The sequence below is a fragment of the Rhinatrema bivittatum genome, unplaced genomic scaffold, assembly GCF_901001135.1.
Source record: "Rhinatrema bivittatum unplaced genomic scaffold, aRhiBiv1.1, whole genome shotgun sequence".
Lineage (NCBI taxonomy): Eukaryota > Metazoa > Chordata > Amphibia > Gymnophiona > Rhinatrematidae > Rhinatrema > Rhinatrema bivittatum.
Window position 1 is genome coordinate 55,473 of NW_021821359.1, and position 14,198 is coordinate 69,670.

Below are 14,198 nucleotides of genomic sequence, written 5' to 3' on the forward strand. Positions count from 1 at the left end.
ATGGCTGAGGGGGGATATGATAGAGGTCTACAAAATCATGAAAGGACTTGAACAAGTTAATGTAAATCAGTTATTTACTCTCTCAGATAATAGAAGGACTAGGGAGCACTCCATGAAGTTAGCAAGTCACTCATTTAAAACAAACTGAAGAAAATTCTTTTTCACTGGGCGCATAGTTAAGCTCTGGAATTGATTGCCAGAGGCTGTGTTTTCAGCAGTTAGTGTTACTGGGTTTAAAAAGGTTTGGATAAGTTCCTAGAGGTTAAATCCATAAACTGCTATTACGATAATAATAGTAGCTTGTAGAGATGGCTTCGGGTTAGAATTATGCCTCAGGCTTCGTTTTTGGGGCCCCCCTCCCCCCATGGGAATTTTGTTTTTCCCGCGGTTCGGGTTTTTTTTCCAGGGGCCCTGATTTTTGGGTCAGTGCGCACTAAATTCGTTTTTCGGTTCTCCCGAATCAGGCAATATTCTTTGCAATTGCCTAATTTGGGAAAAACGATTGCACATCCCTAGTAGCTGGCGATTTGTCTAATGTTTGGTACCTGCCAGGTACTTATGACTTGGATTGGCCACTGTTGCAAACAGGATGCTGGGCTTAATGGACCCTTGGTCTGACCCAGTATGGCATGTTCTTATGTTCTTTTACAGAGTCACCGCCGGACCCTGTTTACTCTGTTATTATCTGACGTATCTGTTAAGACCTGAGGAGCTGTTTTTTGATATGGCATAATCTGTTCATTACTCTATTTTTCAATTTTCTTTGTCCTCAGTCACTATGATATCTTTGATATATTTCTGTGTACAGTAATACCAGGGTTGGGAGGGGAGAGTGCAGGGATATTGGGATTCATTGGGTTGTGAAAGAAGTGTGTATTGTATTTACTGGTGAAACTTAATAAAACATTTTATGCAAAATAAAAAAAATACTGTGGGACACCTGCTAGTGTGCAACTGCTCTTTCTAGACATCTTTTCTGCTATTTTGAACTGATTGATTTTGTTTTCTTCTTCCACTTTTTGTACTACTTCATGGTGACAAGTCAATTTCATTGGCTACCTCTTGCCACCCCCTTTCTAGTTTAAATGCCCGATAATGCAGGCTCTGAATTTCTCCCTTAGCATCCGGTACTTATCCGGCTATCTGGTGTGGTCAGTATTACATAGCCACCACTTGTTGAAAGAGTCCTGTGAAACGGCACTACACGCTCTCCGGGGCAGGGGGAGCAAAGCAGAATAAAGGAACAGCCCCGTGGTTCACCTGCCGTGACCGCGATCAGGAGCAGCACAGCTCCAGCCCAAACCCGAGAATCCTCCGCCGCTCTCGCCTGAATGCGCCCGTCCCACTGCAGGGTCCCCGGCCTGGCCCACCGCCTCTCCTTACCCAGCTCGATGGTGCCTCCCTCTTCTTCCCCCTCCTCGGCCTGCTGCTCTCCCCCTCTGCCTTAAAATGTGAGTTCGGTGTTTTTAATTACCGGTTAGCATATTCTTAGCTTGATGTAAGGGGTTAGGTTAAATTTTTTTAAGCATTGGAAATCAATGCACAGTTTTTTAACGCTCAGATTATTGCCGCAGCCCCTTTACTTTTAGCTCCTTTTATCTTTGCCGCAGCACTCCCACTAACAGTCGCAGAGTGATGACGCACGGGAAGAAGCACTCCCACTAACAGTCGCAGAGTGATGATGCACGAGAAGCAGCAGCCCCGCCAACAGTCGTAGAGTGATGACGCACAGGGAGCAGCAGCCCCGCCGGCAGTCGCAGAATGATGATTCACGAGCAGGAGTAGCCAATCAGAGGTGTCAGGAAGAGCAGAACGATAAAAAGGGGCGGTGGCTGCAGCCTGCAGACGAGAAAGTTGCACGAGGTAAGGCGGAGGGAAAGATCTTGCACGCCCTCTCCCCCGTGCTCCTAAGCAATTAATTTACTTTTCTTAACCGGAAATAAGCGATTGCAGTGAAGCTCAGCCCCGGAGGGTAAGCGGTGCCTTTCCAGCCTGTTCTCTTCCTGGTGTCCCTGTGACATTTTCTAGCAGAAGCAGCAGCGCTGAGTGTGAGGAGCTCCAGGCAGGGGGCTCTGCACAGGGAGCAGGGGAGGGAAAGCAAAGCGGGCTCAGGTCTCTGATTCGGAATCTCAGCAGCCTCCCCTCCCTGCATTCAGCCCTCCTCATGAGCTGCTCTGATTGCTGCCCTTAGTATTCCCAATAATTTGGCTTTCAAAAACTTGAACATTAAAAAGTTAGGACTTTAGGGGTTCAAAAATCCCCACCAGGCCATGTGGCTTGAATAAGAGCTGAGGAGGGGGGGGGGGGGCGCTAAGCACCAACCCCGTAAAGAGAGTAGAGGGGAGTTAGCCCACGAGAGGCTCCTGTCAAAGCTCACAATTTTACTTGCATACAGAAACCTGAGATTTGTCCTCTATGCAACCTTCTGCTACATCTCTTGACTCTTCTTCTGTAGCTTATTTTTTATTTATATTCTGCTTTTTGGCACTTCAAAGCGGATTACATTTTGGTACTGTAGGTATTTCCCTATCTGTGGAGGACTTACATAAAGTGACTTGCCTAAGGCCACAAGGAGTGGCAGCAATATTTAAACGCTGGTTTCCATGGTTCTTGGCTCTATGCTCTAACCACTAGGCTACTCCTACTACACAGAGTAGGGATTAGAAAAAGCACATTCAGGCTGACAGCACTGCTAGATCCCCACACTGGTTATGGACTTTTCCTTCAGGAACTTGTATAATCCTGTTTTGGACCCCTCTATGGTAGTTGCCTTAACCATGTTCTCTGACAACAGTTTCCATGGTTTCTGTGCTGAGTGAAAATACATATTTGAGGTAAACAGCGTGCAAGGGAGTCAATTGGACCTTTAGATGATCACGGCCTAAAATGAGACTTAAGAATATAAGAACATGCCATACTGAGTCAGCCCAAGGGCCCATCAAGCCCTGTATCCTGTTTCCAACAGTGGCCAATCCAGGCCATAAGAACCTGGCAAGTACCCAAAAACTAAGTCTATTCCATGTTACCATTGCTAGCAACTTAATTAATAGCAGTTTCCCCAAGTGCTAAATAATGGGCTGCAAACTGTGTCAGATATGTACTGTACTCAAAAATGTCATTCATCAGCTTGTCTTACTCATAAAAGCATACTATGCAACCCTAATGTATTTACTAATAATTTAAAGAACAAATAGAAATTTTAATTAGCCACTCATCAATAATTATACTTAAAAAAAAAATCATAACCAAAGCAAAAAGGACATTGGCAGATTGCTGCCCAGATACCTGGAAATGACAGAAGCAGTACGAAAGACGGACCATCTGTTCGTCCTTCACAGTGGGAAGAAGCAAGGGGAAGCGGCCTCTCGGCCCACCATCGCCTGCTGGATTAAAGAAGTTTTTTTTTAAATTCTTTATTTATTCATTTTAATGCATAAACAAAACAATTTTGCTTATAAAGAAATATTGCGGTTCCAATAATAAACACAAGCATACTTATTTTGCCACCTTCATTATTAAACAAAGTAAAACCCTCTTAGGGTAACTTTTGAAAATTATATAAGCCCTGGTGTACAAAATATTTTTATAATTCTTTTACATTATTCAATATATTAAGTCCCGCTCCTAGCAGAATACTATTTGTAGATCCGGAAAACTTTTAAGGAAAAGGAGATTATCAGGTAAGTAATCTCAACATTAATGTGGACAAGTGCAAAGTGATGCGCTTAGGCCTGATTACAGCTACATAATTTAAGGTTCCACATTAGGAGTCACCAGTGAGGAAAGGAATCTAGGAGTTATTGTTGATAATACATTGAAATATTCTGCTCAGTGTGCAGCAGCAGCCAAGAAAGCAAACAGAATGCTGGGGATTATTAGGAAAGGAATGGAGAATAAAACAGAGAATATCATAATGCCTCTCTATCGCTCCATGGTGTGACCTCATCTTGAGTAATTTGTGCACGTCCCAAAAAAGTGATAGCAGAATTAGAAAAGGTACAGAGTAGGGTGATGAAAATAATAAAGGGGATGGAACAATTCTCTTATGAAGAAAGGCTAAAGAGGTTAGGACTCTTCAGCTTGGAGAAGAGACGGCTGAGGAGAGATATGATGGAGGTCTATAAAATAATGAGTGGAATGGAACGAGTAAACCTTAATCTGTTGTTTACTCTTTTGACCAGGGGACACACAATGAAGTTACTGGGTAATAAATTTTAAGCTACTAAGAGAAAATATTTTTTTTACTCAATGCATAATTAAGCTCTGGAATTAATTGCCAGAGGATGTGGTGAAAGCTATTAGTGTAGCTGCATTTAAAAAAGGTTTGGACAAGTTCCTGGAGGAAAAGTCCATTAACCACTATTAAGGGAGAGTTGCAGAAATCCCCTGCTTATTCTTGGGATAAGCAGCATGGACTCTGTCTAATCCTTTGGGATGCTGCCAGGTACTTGTGACCTGGGTTGGCTGCTGTTGGAAACAGGATACTGGGCTCGATGGACCTTTTCTCTGACCCAGTATGGCAGGTCTTATGTTCTTATGTTCCAGTGTTACCGTTTCATAGATTAGATTGTAGCTGTGTGAGGTTTGGGTGTTAGCGCTGTTTAAATGTGATGGGTTTGATACAAAGGTGCTGAGAGTGTTTTCTGCAGGGTTTTGTGTTACTTCCCAGAGTGCCCGGTACAGGAGGGAGTTAACTCTCCAGATTCTCTCTCTCTCTCGTCCTCAGCCTGACCTGTCTCTGATGCTGACTACATCGAATAGAAAGGGAAAATCTCACCTGTCTCTTACGGATGTTCCTGTTGGACCGATGGATGGCTTTGTTGGCTCTGAGACTTCAGTGTTGGGATCCAGACCTGCGAGGGTACAGCGGTCCCAGTCTGTAGCTCAGACGCCTCGCCTGGAGCAGGACAGGAAGGATATGAAGACGGCACTGGGAGTTCTGCCTTCTCCAGAGCCAGATCCCTCCTCGGTGCAGCCTCTGGCAGAGCCCCCGGGGTCAGAGGAGGGGGCAGGGCTGGCTCTGGATCCACTGCAGCCCAGGACCTTGGGCTCTCTGTGGATGGTTCTGGTGCGGCTGGAAGCCACAATGAGCAGCAAGTTGGAAAGGATTCAAGGGGAAATCTCCTCGCTGGAGCTGCGCTCAGGGACCCAGGAGAAGAAAATCTCTGCTCAGGCGAAGCGGCTGCAGGCGCTGGAGAACAAGGTGGGACGTTTACTCACAAACTCTTCAACATCCGTTCAAATCATGTTTCACTCAGAAGGAACAGTAAGAAGTTAGAAAATGTTGCCAAAGGAAAAATGTTTTAGAATTATCAACTTTCCCAAGAGATTAATAATTATTTAGGGGAGGCTTTGTAAATATGCAAGGAATCTCTTCCTCCAAGTAACCAAATTTCTTTTCTAATGAAAATTAAATTTATAAAGGTTTTCTGTCTTTTGTTGCTGATCCACAAATTGAGGAATAAGAAGTTGAACCAAAAAACTGATTTTCTAAACCTCGGTCATTTTTATTCTTGAGTTCTCAGCCAGGTCACCTCTACCCCCTCCCTTCCCCCGCCACCCTCTATTCCTTTACTGAAATCACAGTGACGGAGGCTGCCCATCTTCTCTCCTCCTCCAAACTCACTACTTCAGGGGCGGCCAATTCCAGTCCTCGAGAGCCACAAACGGGCCTGGTTTTCAGGATATCCACCAGGAATATGCATGGGATAGATTTGTATGCACTGCATCCATTGTATGCAGATCTATCTCATGCATATTCATGGTGGATATCCTGAAAACCTGGCCTGTTTGTGGCTCTCGGGGACCAGAGTTAGCCACCCCTGCAGTACTTGCTCCTCTAACCCCATTGCCGCCAGCTCCTGAGCTGTATCTGTCCCATCCTCAATCTCTCACTTTCCACTGTTACTGTTCCTGCTGCTTTGAAACGCGCCTTGATCTCCCCACTCCTCAGAAACCCTCACTGCTCCTTACCTGTCCTGCCAAATATCGTCCCGGCTTCCTCCTTCCTCCTCCCTTTCACTTCCAAACTACTTGAACTTGCTGTTCACCGCCTCTACCTTGATTCTTTCATCTCAAGCCATTCCCAATCCAATCCAGTCTGGTTTTTGTCCTTTACATTCCCCAGAAACAGCTCCTGCCAAAGTCTCCAAGGACCTGTTCATGGCTAAACCCAAAGGCCTTCCCTCAGTCCTTATCCTCCTCGATCTGTCTCCTGCTCTGACTCTGTTGATCACAATCTCCTCCTTGATGCTCTGTCCTCACTGGGATTTCAGGTCTCCCTCCTGTCTTGGTTCTCTTCTTACCTCTCTCATTGCACGTTTAATGTCGTCTGGTGGATCCTCCTCGGCTGCCATCCCACTATCACTTGGTTACCTCGGGGCTCTGTCCTAGGCCTGCTTCTCTTCTCTCTCTATACTAATTCCCTTGGTGCTCTGATCTCATAGAAATATGATGGCAGAAAAGGACCGATAGGACTCTCTAGTCTGCCCATTCACCCAAATAACTTAGCTTTACAATTCCCATTACTCCCTCAGAGATCCCATGTGCTTATTCCATGATTTCTTGAATTAAGATCATGTTTTTCCCTCCATCACTTCCACTGGGAGGCTGTTCCATGCATCCACTACCCTCTCTGTAAAGAAATATTTCCTAAGTTTACTCCTGAGTCTGCCCCCTTTCACCCTCATCCCATGACCCCTTGTTCTGGAGCCTCCTTTCCTTTGAACGAGGCTCACCTCCTGTGCATGGAAACCTTGCAGGTATCTAAATGTCTCTCTCATATCTCCCCTGTCTCACCTTTCCTCTAGGGTATTCATAGAAACATAGAAAGAAGGCAGAAAAGACCAATCGGTCCATCCAGTCTGCCCAGCAAGCCTCACACTTCTTTTTTCTCATACTTATCTGTTTCTCTTGGCTCTTAGTAACCTTAGGTTCTATTTCCCTTTCACCCCCACCATTAATGTAGAGAGCAGTGATGGAGCTGCTTCCAAGTGAAATACTAAGTTTGATTAGTTGGGTGAGCGGCAGCCTAGCTCTCTGCTGTTGAAGCAGGGAGCTATGCTGGATATGCATTGAAAGTGAAGTATGCCTTGAAAGCCACATTAACTATCACCAAATATTGAAAAGCCTAATAATTGGTAATTGAATAAGCCTAATAATTGGTAATACCTATAGCCCATGAACCCATCCCTGGTTTTTTTTTTTCTTCTTTTAATTTGGAGATAGCAGCCCTCCATCCTTCTGCTCCGTGAAGGTGGAACACCAACCACTGGCATCCCGCTCCGTGAATGCCTCTGTGGCTACTGCCGCTCCGTGCAGTGTTTTGCTGCCTCCTCTTTATACACGTCCTCTAGACCTGATGGATCCACAGTGTTTATCCCACGCCCCTTTGAAGTCCTTCACAGTTTTGGACTTCACCACTTCCTCCGGAAGGGCATTCCAGGCATCCACCACTCTCTCCATTCATGTTTAGATCTTTAAGTCTATCCCTATATACTTGAGAATGACGACCATTGTAGCCGCCTCCCTCTGGGCCGACTCCATCCTGTTTATATCCTTTGAAGATGCGGTCTCCAGAATTGTACACAGGAATCCAAGTGAGGTCTCACCAGGGATCTATACAGGGGCAATATCACCTCCCTTTCTCTGCTGACAGTTCCTGTCCCTGTGCATCTTTCTGGCTTTTGCTATTGCCTTATCCACCTATTTGGCCACTTTAATGTCATCAGGTACAATCACCCCCAGATCCTGCTCTTCTTTTGTGCTTAGAAGAATTTCACCCCCTGATACTTTCTCTCTCCCTTGGGTTTTTGCATCCTAAATACATAACTCTGCATTTTCTTAATAATTAAATCTTAGCTGCCAGACCCTAGAGCATTCCTCGCACGTCACTAACTCCCTCCTCGTGTCTTCCATGGCTGCCTCCTGATCCAGGACTGAATTTCCCATACTGTGAGCGTTAGGGCACCGAGCTCTCCAGATGTTGCTCTTTTTCCCATTTTTATACAAGTATTTCATGTTTTACTTACCGTCAGGTTTTATTCTCCCATCCCTGACCATCCTCTCCTGGTTTTCAATTACATCTTTATGCTGATGATTCCCAGATTTACCCCTCTACACCAGGAATCCAGTCCCAAATCTCAGCTTCTTGTCTGACATTGCTGCCTGGATGTCCCTCCACCACCTTAAACTCAACGGGGCCCAGACAAAGCTCCTCATCTTTCCCACCAAACCCACGTCCCCTCTTCCTGTATTACTCAGGACTGCACTGCCATCCTCCCAGTCCCATTAACCCATAACCATGGGATCTCTAGCACTAAGCTTTCAAAAGGGAAACTTTGATAAAATGAGAAAAATAGTTTTAAAATGTGCGGCTACAAAGGTTAAGAGTGTGCAACCAGCATAGACATTGTTCAAAAATACCATTTTAGACATGCAGTCCAGATGTATTCCACACTTTAGGAAAGGTGGAAAGAAGGCCAAATGATTGTGGACAAGATTAAAAAGTGAGGTGAAAGAGGCTATTTTAGCCAAAAATCTTCATTCAAAAATTGGAAGAAGGATCCGTCAGAAGAAAACAAGAAAAAGCATAACCATTGGCAAGTTAAATGTAAGACATTGATAAGACAGGCTCAGAGAGAATTTGAAAAGTAGTTGGCCATAGAAGCAAGAACTCATAATAAAAGCATTTTAAAATATATCCGAAGCAGGCAGCCTGTGAGGGTGTCAATTGGACTGTTAGATGGTCGAGGGGTAAAAGGGGTACTTAGGGAAGATAAGGCCATCGCAGAAAGACTAAATTAATTCTTTGCTTCGGTGTTTATTGAAGAGGATGTTGGGGAAATACCGGTTCCAGAAATGGTCTTCAAGGATGAAGATTCAGATGAACAGAACCAAATTATGGTGACCCTGGAAGATGTAGTAAGCCAGATTGACAAACTGAAGAATAGTAAATCGCCTGGACCGGATGGTATATATATTTTATAAATGATCTGGAAAGGGGTATGATGAGGGAGGTGATCAAATTTGCGGATGTCACAAAATTATGCAGATTAGTTAAATCTCAAGCAGATTGTGATAAATTGCAGAAGGACCTTGTGAGACTGGAAGATTGGGCTTCAAAATGGCAGTCAAAAAGCAAACAGGATGTTAGGAGTTATTAGGAAGGGAATGGCGAATAAAACAGAAATTGTCATAATGCCTCTGTATAGCTGCATTGTGAGATTGCATCTTGAATACTGTGTGCAATTCTGGGCGCCATGTCTCAAAAACGATATAGTTGCACTGGAGAAAGTGCAGAGAAGGGTGACCAAAATGATAAAGAGCATGGAACAACTCCCTTTTGAGGAAAGGTTCAGCTTGGAGAAGAGATGGCTGAAGTGGGATATGATGGAGGTCTACAAAATCAAGAAAGGCCGTGAACAGGATAATGTAAATCGGTTATTTAATCTCTCAGATAATAGGAGGACTAGGGGGAACTACATGAAGTTAGCAAGTAGTTCATACAAATTAGTGAAAATTGTTTTTTTACTCAATGCATAATTAAGCTCTGGAATTCATTGTTAGAGGATGTGGTTATGGAAGTTATTGAAACTGGGTTTAATAGGTCTGAAATTTCATTTTTTAGTTCTTTCAGAACTCTGGGGTGTATACCATCCGGTCCAGGTGATTTACTTTTCTTCACTTTGTCAAACTGGCCTACTACATTTTCCAGGCTCACCATAATTTGGTTTAGTTCATCTGAATCCTCACCCGTGAAAACAGTCTCTGGAATGGGTATCTCCCTATCATCTCTTTAGTAAACACTGAGGCAAAGAATTAATTTAGTCTTTCCACAATGTTTTATCTTCCCTAAGTGCCCCGTTAACCCATCGCTCATCTAACGGTCCAACCAACTCTCTTGCAAGCTTTCTGCTTTGGATATATTTTTAAAGTTTTTATTATGAGTTTTTGCCTCTACAGCCAACTACGTTTTCAAATTCCCTCTGAGCCTGGCTTATCAATGTCTTACATTTAACATGCCAATGCTTATGCTTTATCTTTTTTTTACTTCTGATGGATCCTTCTTCCAATTTTTAAATGAAGATCTTTTGGCTAAAAATCCACCTTTCTGATGCTGCTGTTAAATCTTAGACCTGATTATTCCCCTTTACAGCCTCATTCATTTTTAACTATTTTCTTTATCAAAGAAATTCCCCAAGTCCCTTTTGCCCTGTCTGTTTATTTTGATTAGATTGTAAGCTCTCCTGAGCAGGGACTGTCTCTTCTGTTTCTGTACAGCACTGCATATGTTGACGAGCACTATAGAAGTGCTAAGTGGTAGTAGTGGTACAGTCTGAGTCCTCATGTACGCCTGATACATCCTGGACAGCAGAGAAAACAATTAGGGGATAGGGCACCTTCCACTTGCACTTTTAGGGCCTGATCTCAAGAAGAATTTCCCTGCATAAAACCTGGGATTGTGCCTGTAAATGGGCTTTTGAGCATTGCCCTCGGGCTGTGCGTGTAACAGCAAGAGAGAGGTGTGTGCTGGGGCGGGGATACTATTTACATACAGGCAGTGTAAATGCGTCTGCAGCCCTGGGATTCACCTGCACCGGATAATATTCACAGCAGACTTGTGCGTGCTCTGTACACCCAAGCTTCAGCCCTAAATGGGCCACTAAATCTCACCCACCTTGAGATCTAAAGTCACCCACACAGGTTTAGAGCAGGCCCCCAAAATGTCCCTCCCACCCCCAGAGAGCCTCTCTATGTCACCAAATTTGTGCAGGTTATGAAGTTACGCAGGGAGTCACAGAGGTGGAAACTACAGAAAATCAGAACTTTACATTAAATATAATTCATCACTTAATCATCCTGCATGTGAACCATGGAAATAACTGGAAATGGGAGCCAGGTTCCTCCCCAGGACCCCAAACTCTTCCTGCCCTGCTATTTATTTGATTGATTGATTGTATTTTGTTAGTCTCCTAATTTGAAAAATCATCTCGATGCGATGCACACAGAGACATTGAAATATCTAATCGTATGTCAGGATTAGCACTACTGCTACTATTGATCATGTTTAAAGCACTACCAGTCATACACAGCGCTGCACAGACACACATAGGAGACGGTCCCTGCTCCAGGGAGCTTACAGTCTAATCAAGGCAAACATACACAACACACGTCTTCCAGAGTTTTCTTTATTATATAGAAGTACTTGGGATTTAAAAGCAACATCAATAAGGCAAAGTTTTAAACTGGATTCACTTATGGCCAGAGAGGGAGCAAGACGCAAGGACTCAGGAAGTCTCTTCCAGGCACTCGGCAGAGCGAGGCAGAAAGCAGGGAATCGGAAGGAGGTGGTGGAGGAGAAAGGCACAGATTAGAGGAACTGCATTCACGAGGAAGGGAGAGAGAAGAGAAGAAAGGCAGTGAGGAGCTGCAGAGTGAGTGCATTTGTAGGGGAGGGAGAGAAGCTTGAACTGTAGGTGGAAGTGGACAGAGAGCCAATGTAGTGACCTGAGAAGAGGGGTTACATGATCACAGCGAGGTTAAAGAAAGAGAAGTCATGCAGCTGAATGTTGAAGAGATTGCAGGGGAGAAAAACCATTCAGCGGGAGGTCAGCACAGAGCAAGTTACAGAAGTCTAAGCAGGAGGAGATACGAGAGGGGAGGAGGGTTTTGGCTCAGAGAGGAAGGGATAGATTTTAGCAGTGTTATAGAGGAGGAACTGAATCACTTTAGCAGTGTTTTGGATGTGCAGAAGGAGGGAGAGGCATCAAAGATGACCCAAGGTTAGGGGCTGAGCAAACCAGGAGGATGAGAGCACAGAGAGCCCTCCTGATGTGACAGAATCAGATATTCCTGATGTTCTGGATAATGCTCTGTTAGATCCTGGGTTTTATTATTCAGATTTATCCAGGCAGAGACGTTTGATATTCTCTGTCTCTGGGATTAGACTTGTAAACCCCGAGGTCCAGAAAGGAAACTGAGTCCAGGGGAACAAGTCTGGCAGTTCCTGGGGATGAGGGGTCCTGGTGTCCCCTCTTCCATGATAAAATGTTATGAGATTAAAGCCAGCTGAGCCCCTCCACGTGCCCCTGAGTGTTTCTGGTTTGTGTTTCAGGTGCCGGTGACGTTTGAGGACCTCGCTGTCTCTTTCTCTCAGGAGGAAGGAGGTTGTTTAGATGAAGGACAGAAGGAGATTTCCAGGGATGTGAAGGAGAATTATGAGACCCTGAGCTCTGTAGGTAAGGATTGCATTATCTCCATTTTTAGTAAATGCAGGTAATGTTGTATTAAAAGTCACTTTTTTCCTGGGTCAGCTCCACACCAGAGATGTGCAGACAGGGCAGGATTTAGCATTTTCCCATAGATAAGCAGCATGAATAAGCCATGCTGTCTGGGAGTCCTCCGGGCAGCTAGGTGGCGATGCTCTCTTAGAACAGAGACTTTCAGTGCAGTCTGCCTGCTTGGATCCTCCCCCGCTTTCCCCATCCTCCTCAGTTCGTTTTTTTTCCGCGCGCCTGACTGCACTCGGAGCTCTTCTCCTCCTCAGCGAAACATTTCTCTGAAGTAAAAAAAAAAGAGAAAAGATGTTAAACACAGGAAATCTGTGGGAAAGGTGTTGTTACCTATGCCTTGGACCCGACCACAACCAGGCAGCCTGTAGGGACTGCGGACGCATGTCCCCCCCGCGTGCAGCGGCAGAGGGCTGCCAAAATATCAGAACTGAGAGAAATGGCATCGGACTCGTATACCCCTTCGGAAGAGTTTGCTCTGTCTTCCCCAGGCCCCCCCCCCCCCCCCCCGAGCCTCCAAGGAGTCGACGCGTCCCAGGGCCGCTTCAGTGGGACCTCCCGGTTCATCCAGGCCAGTACTGAAGCGAGGGACATCGGCGCCGATGCACGACGAAGGAGATACATCGAGAGCATCGACGACGCCGAAGACAACATCTGCACCGAGTGGCATTGGAGCTCAGACGCGTCCTCAGGAAGCCGGCCGCATACTTCGGGATCAAAGCATAAGCACAGGGACATCCACGCACCGAAGCAATTCAGCACCGACGCCATCAACGCACTCACTGGCAAAGACCCCACAGAAGCAAACTTCAGGACACAAAAGACCCAGAGAACCTTCCCATCTCCTGGTTGTGGATTTGGACGTGGTCCCCTCTTCACCAGCCACCTTGCATGCTTCCTCAACTTCAAGGAGATCAGGCCTTCAAGAGCCTTTACGAAAGAGGTAAAGGGTCCCCTCTCGATCCCTCCTTTACCCAGAGGTTCGAACACGGACATATTGTGGCTGTGATACTCCCTAGGGCTCCTCCCAGGAATCTGGCACCACCACCCACTGAGCCACATGGACAGCCTCTGCCAACCCCTGAAGTCACCTTAGCCTCACAGGTGATGTCCCAGGCAGCAAGGGATACATCTGGCAGAAACACCGCTGGAAGCCCCCCCATCACCGCAAGACAGCCTCAGCTCAGTGCCTTCCCCTGGCCAACCTCTACCAATTCCTTCTCTGGGGGATCTTCCCCCCAGCCGTCCACGTCACCGGCATCCTCCACAGGGTACCCCTTTGATCCGGTGGAGGAACAACCTGAGCCGGTCTCTCCTCTGGAAGACTTGTCTTATTCGAAGTTTCTGGAGAAGGTGGGGCAATGCCGCAACGTCAAGACAAGGAAAGTCCCTGACCCAAGAACAGACGTCCTGGGCGTCCTCAAAATTTTTGAGTCACCTGCGGAGCCCATAGCCTTGCCCTCCCATGAAGTCCTAGACGCGGTCATGACCAGGGCCTGGGAAACCCCCTTTGCGGAACCATCAACCTCTCGAAAGATGGACCTCAAATTTCGTATGAGGCAATCCCCGTGCTACTCTGCAGTACAGCTTCCTCATGCCTCTGTAGTCGTGGAGTCCACCATGCAGAGGGCTAAAAAATTTCGCCTTCACTCGAACACTCCTCCTGGGAAAGATTCGAAGTATTAGGTGGCTTCGGAAAGAAGGCCTTTCAGTCTGGGATGCTCAGTGCGAAAATCCAGCAACACCAATTTTACATTACGTAATATTTATATGAGTGTCTGCAATCGTTGAAGCCCTTGTTTCAGGAGGCGTCCCCGGACCATCAATCCCCAGAGCAATTTCACAATTTGGAGGAGGGCTTGAGACATCTCTTGCGAACAGTATATGAGAGGTTCGGGACTTCGACTA

General features: G+C 45.7%; 1 protein-coding gene across 2 annotated transcripts; it reads left to right on the top strand.

Annotated features, from left to right (window-relative positions):
- The first annotated feature begins 1,249 nt into the window (after nucleotides 1–1,249).
- LOC115082624 lies at nucleotides 1,250–12,339 on the top strand. Of its 2 annotated transcripts, XM_029586834.1 has the most exons (4): nucleotides 1,250–1,451; nucleotides 1,611–1,863; nucleotides 4,727–5,203; nucleotides 12,116–12,339. In XM_029586834.1, the coding sequence occupies exons 3-4, from the start codon at nucleotides 4,742–4,744 to the stop codon at nucleotides 12,278–12,280; spliced, it is 627 nt and encodes a 208-aa protein (XP_029442694.1). In that variant the 5' UTR covers nucleotides 1,250–1,451; nucleotides 1,611–1,863; nucleotides 4,727–4,741; the 3' UTR covers nucleotides 12,281–12,339. The 2 variants fall into 2 exon arrangements, with proteins under 2 accessions (XP_029442694.1, XP_029442693.1); XM_029586833.1 differs by lacking the exon at nucleotides 1,250–1,451 and having other exon boundaries at nucleotides 1,844–1,972.
- Nucleotides 12,340–14,198: the final 1,859 nt, after the last annotated feature.

Bases quoted from the DNA above. Each gene is read 5' to 3' on its own strand.
- LOC115082624 (XM_029586834.1), top strand. From the start codon at position 4,742: ATGCTGACTACATCGAATAGAAAGGGAAAATCTCACCTGTCTCTTACG. The intron at 5,204-12,115 runs GTGGGACGTTTA...TTTGTGTTTCAG, and splicing joins TGCAGGCGCTGGAGAACAAG to GTGCCGGTGACGTTTGAGGA.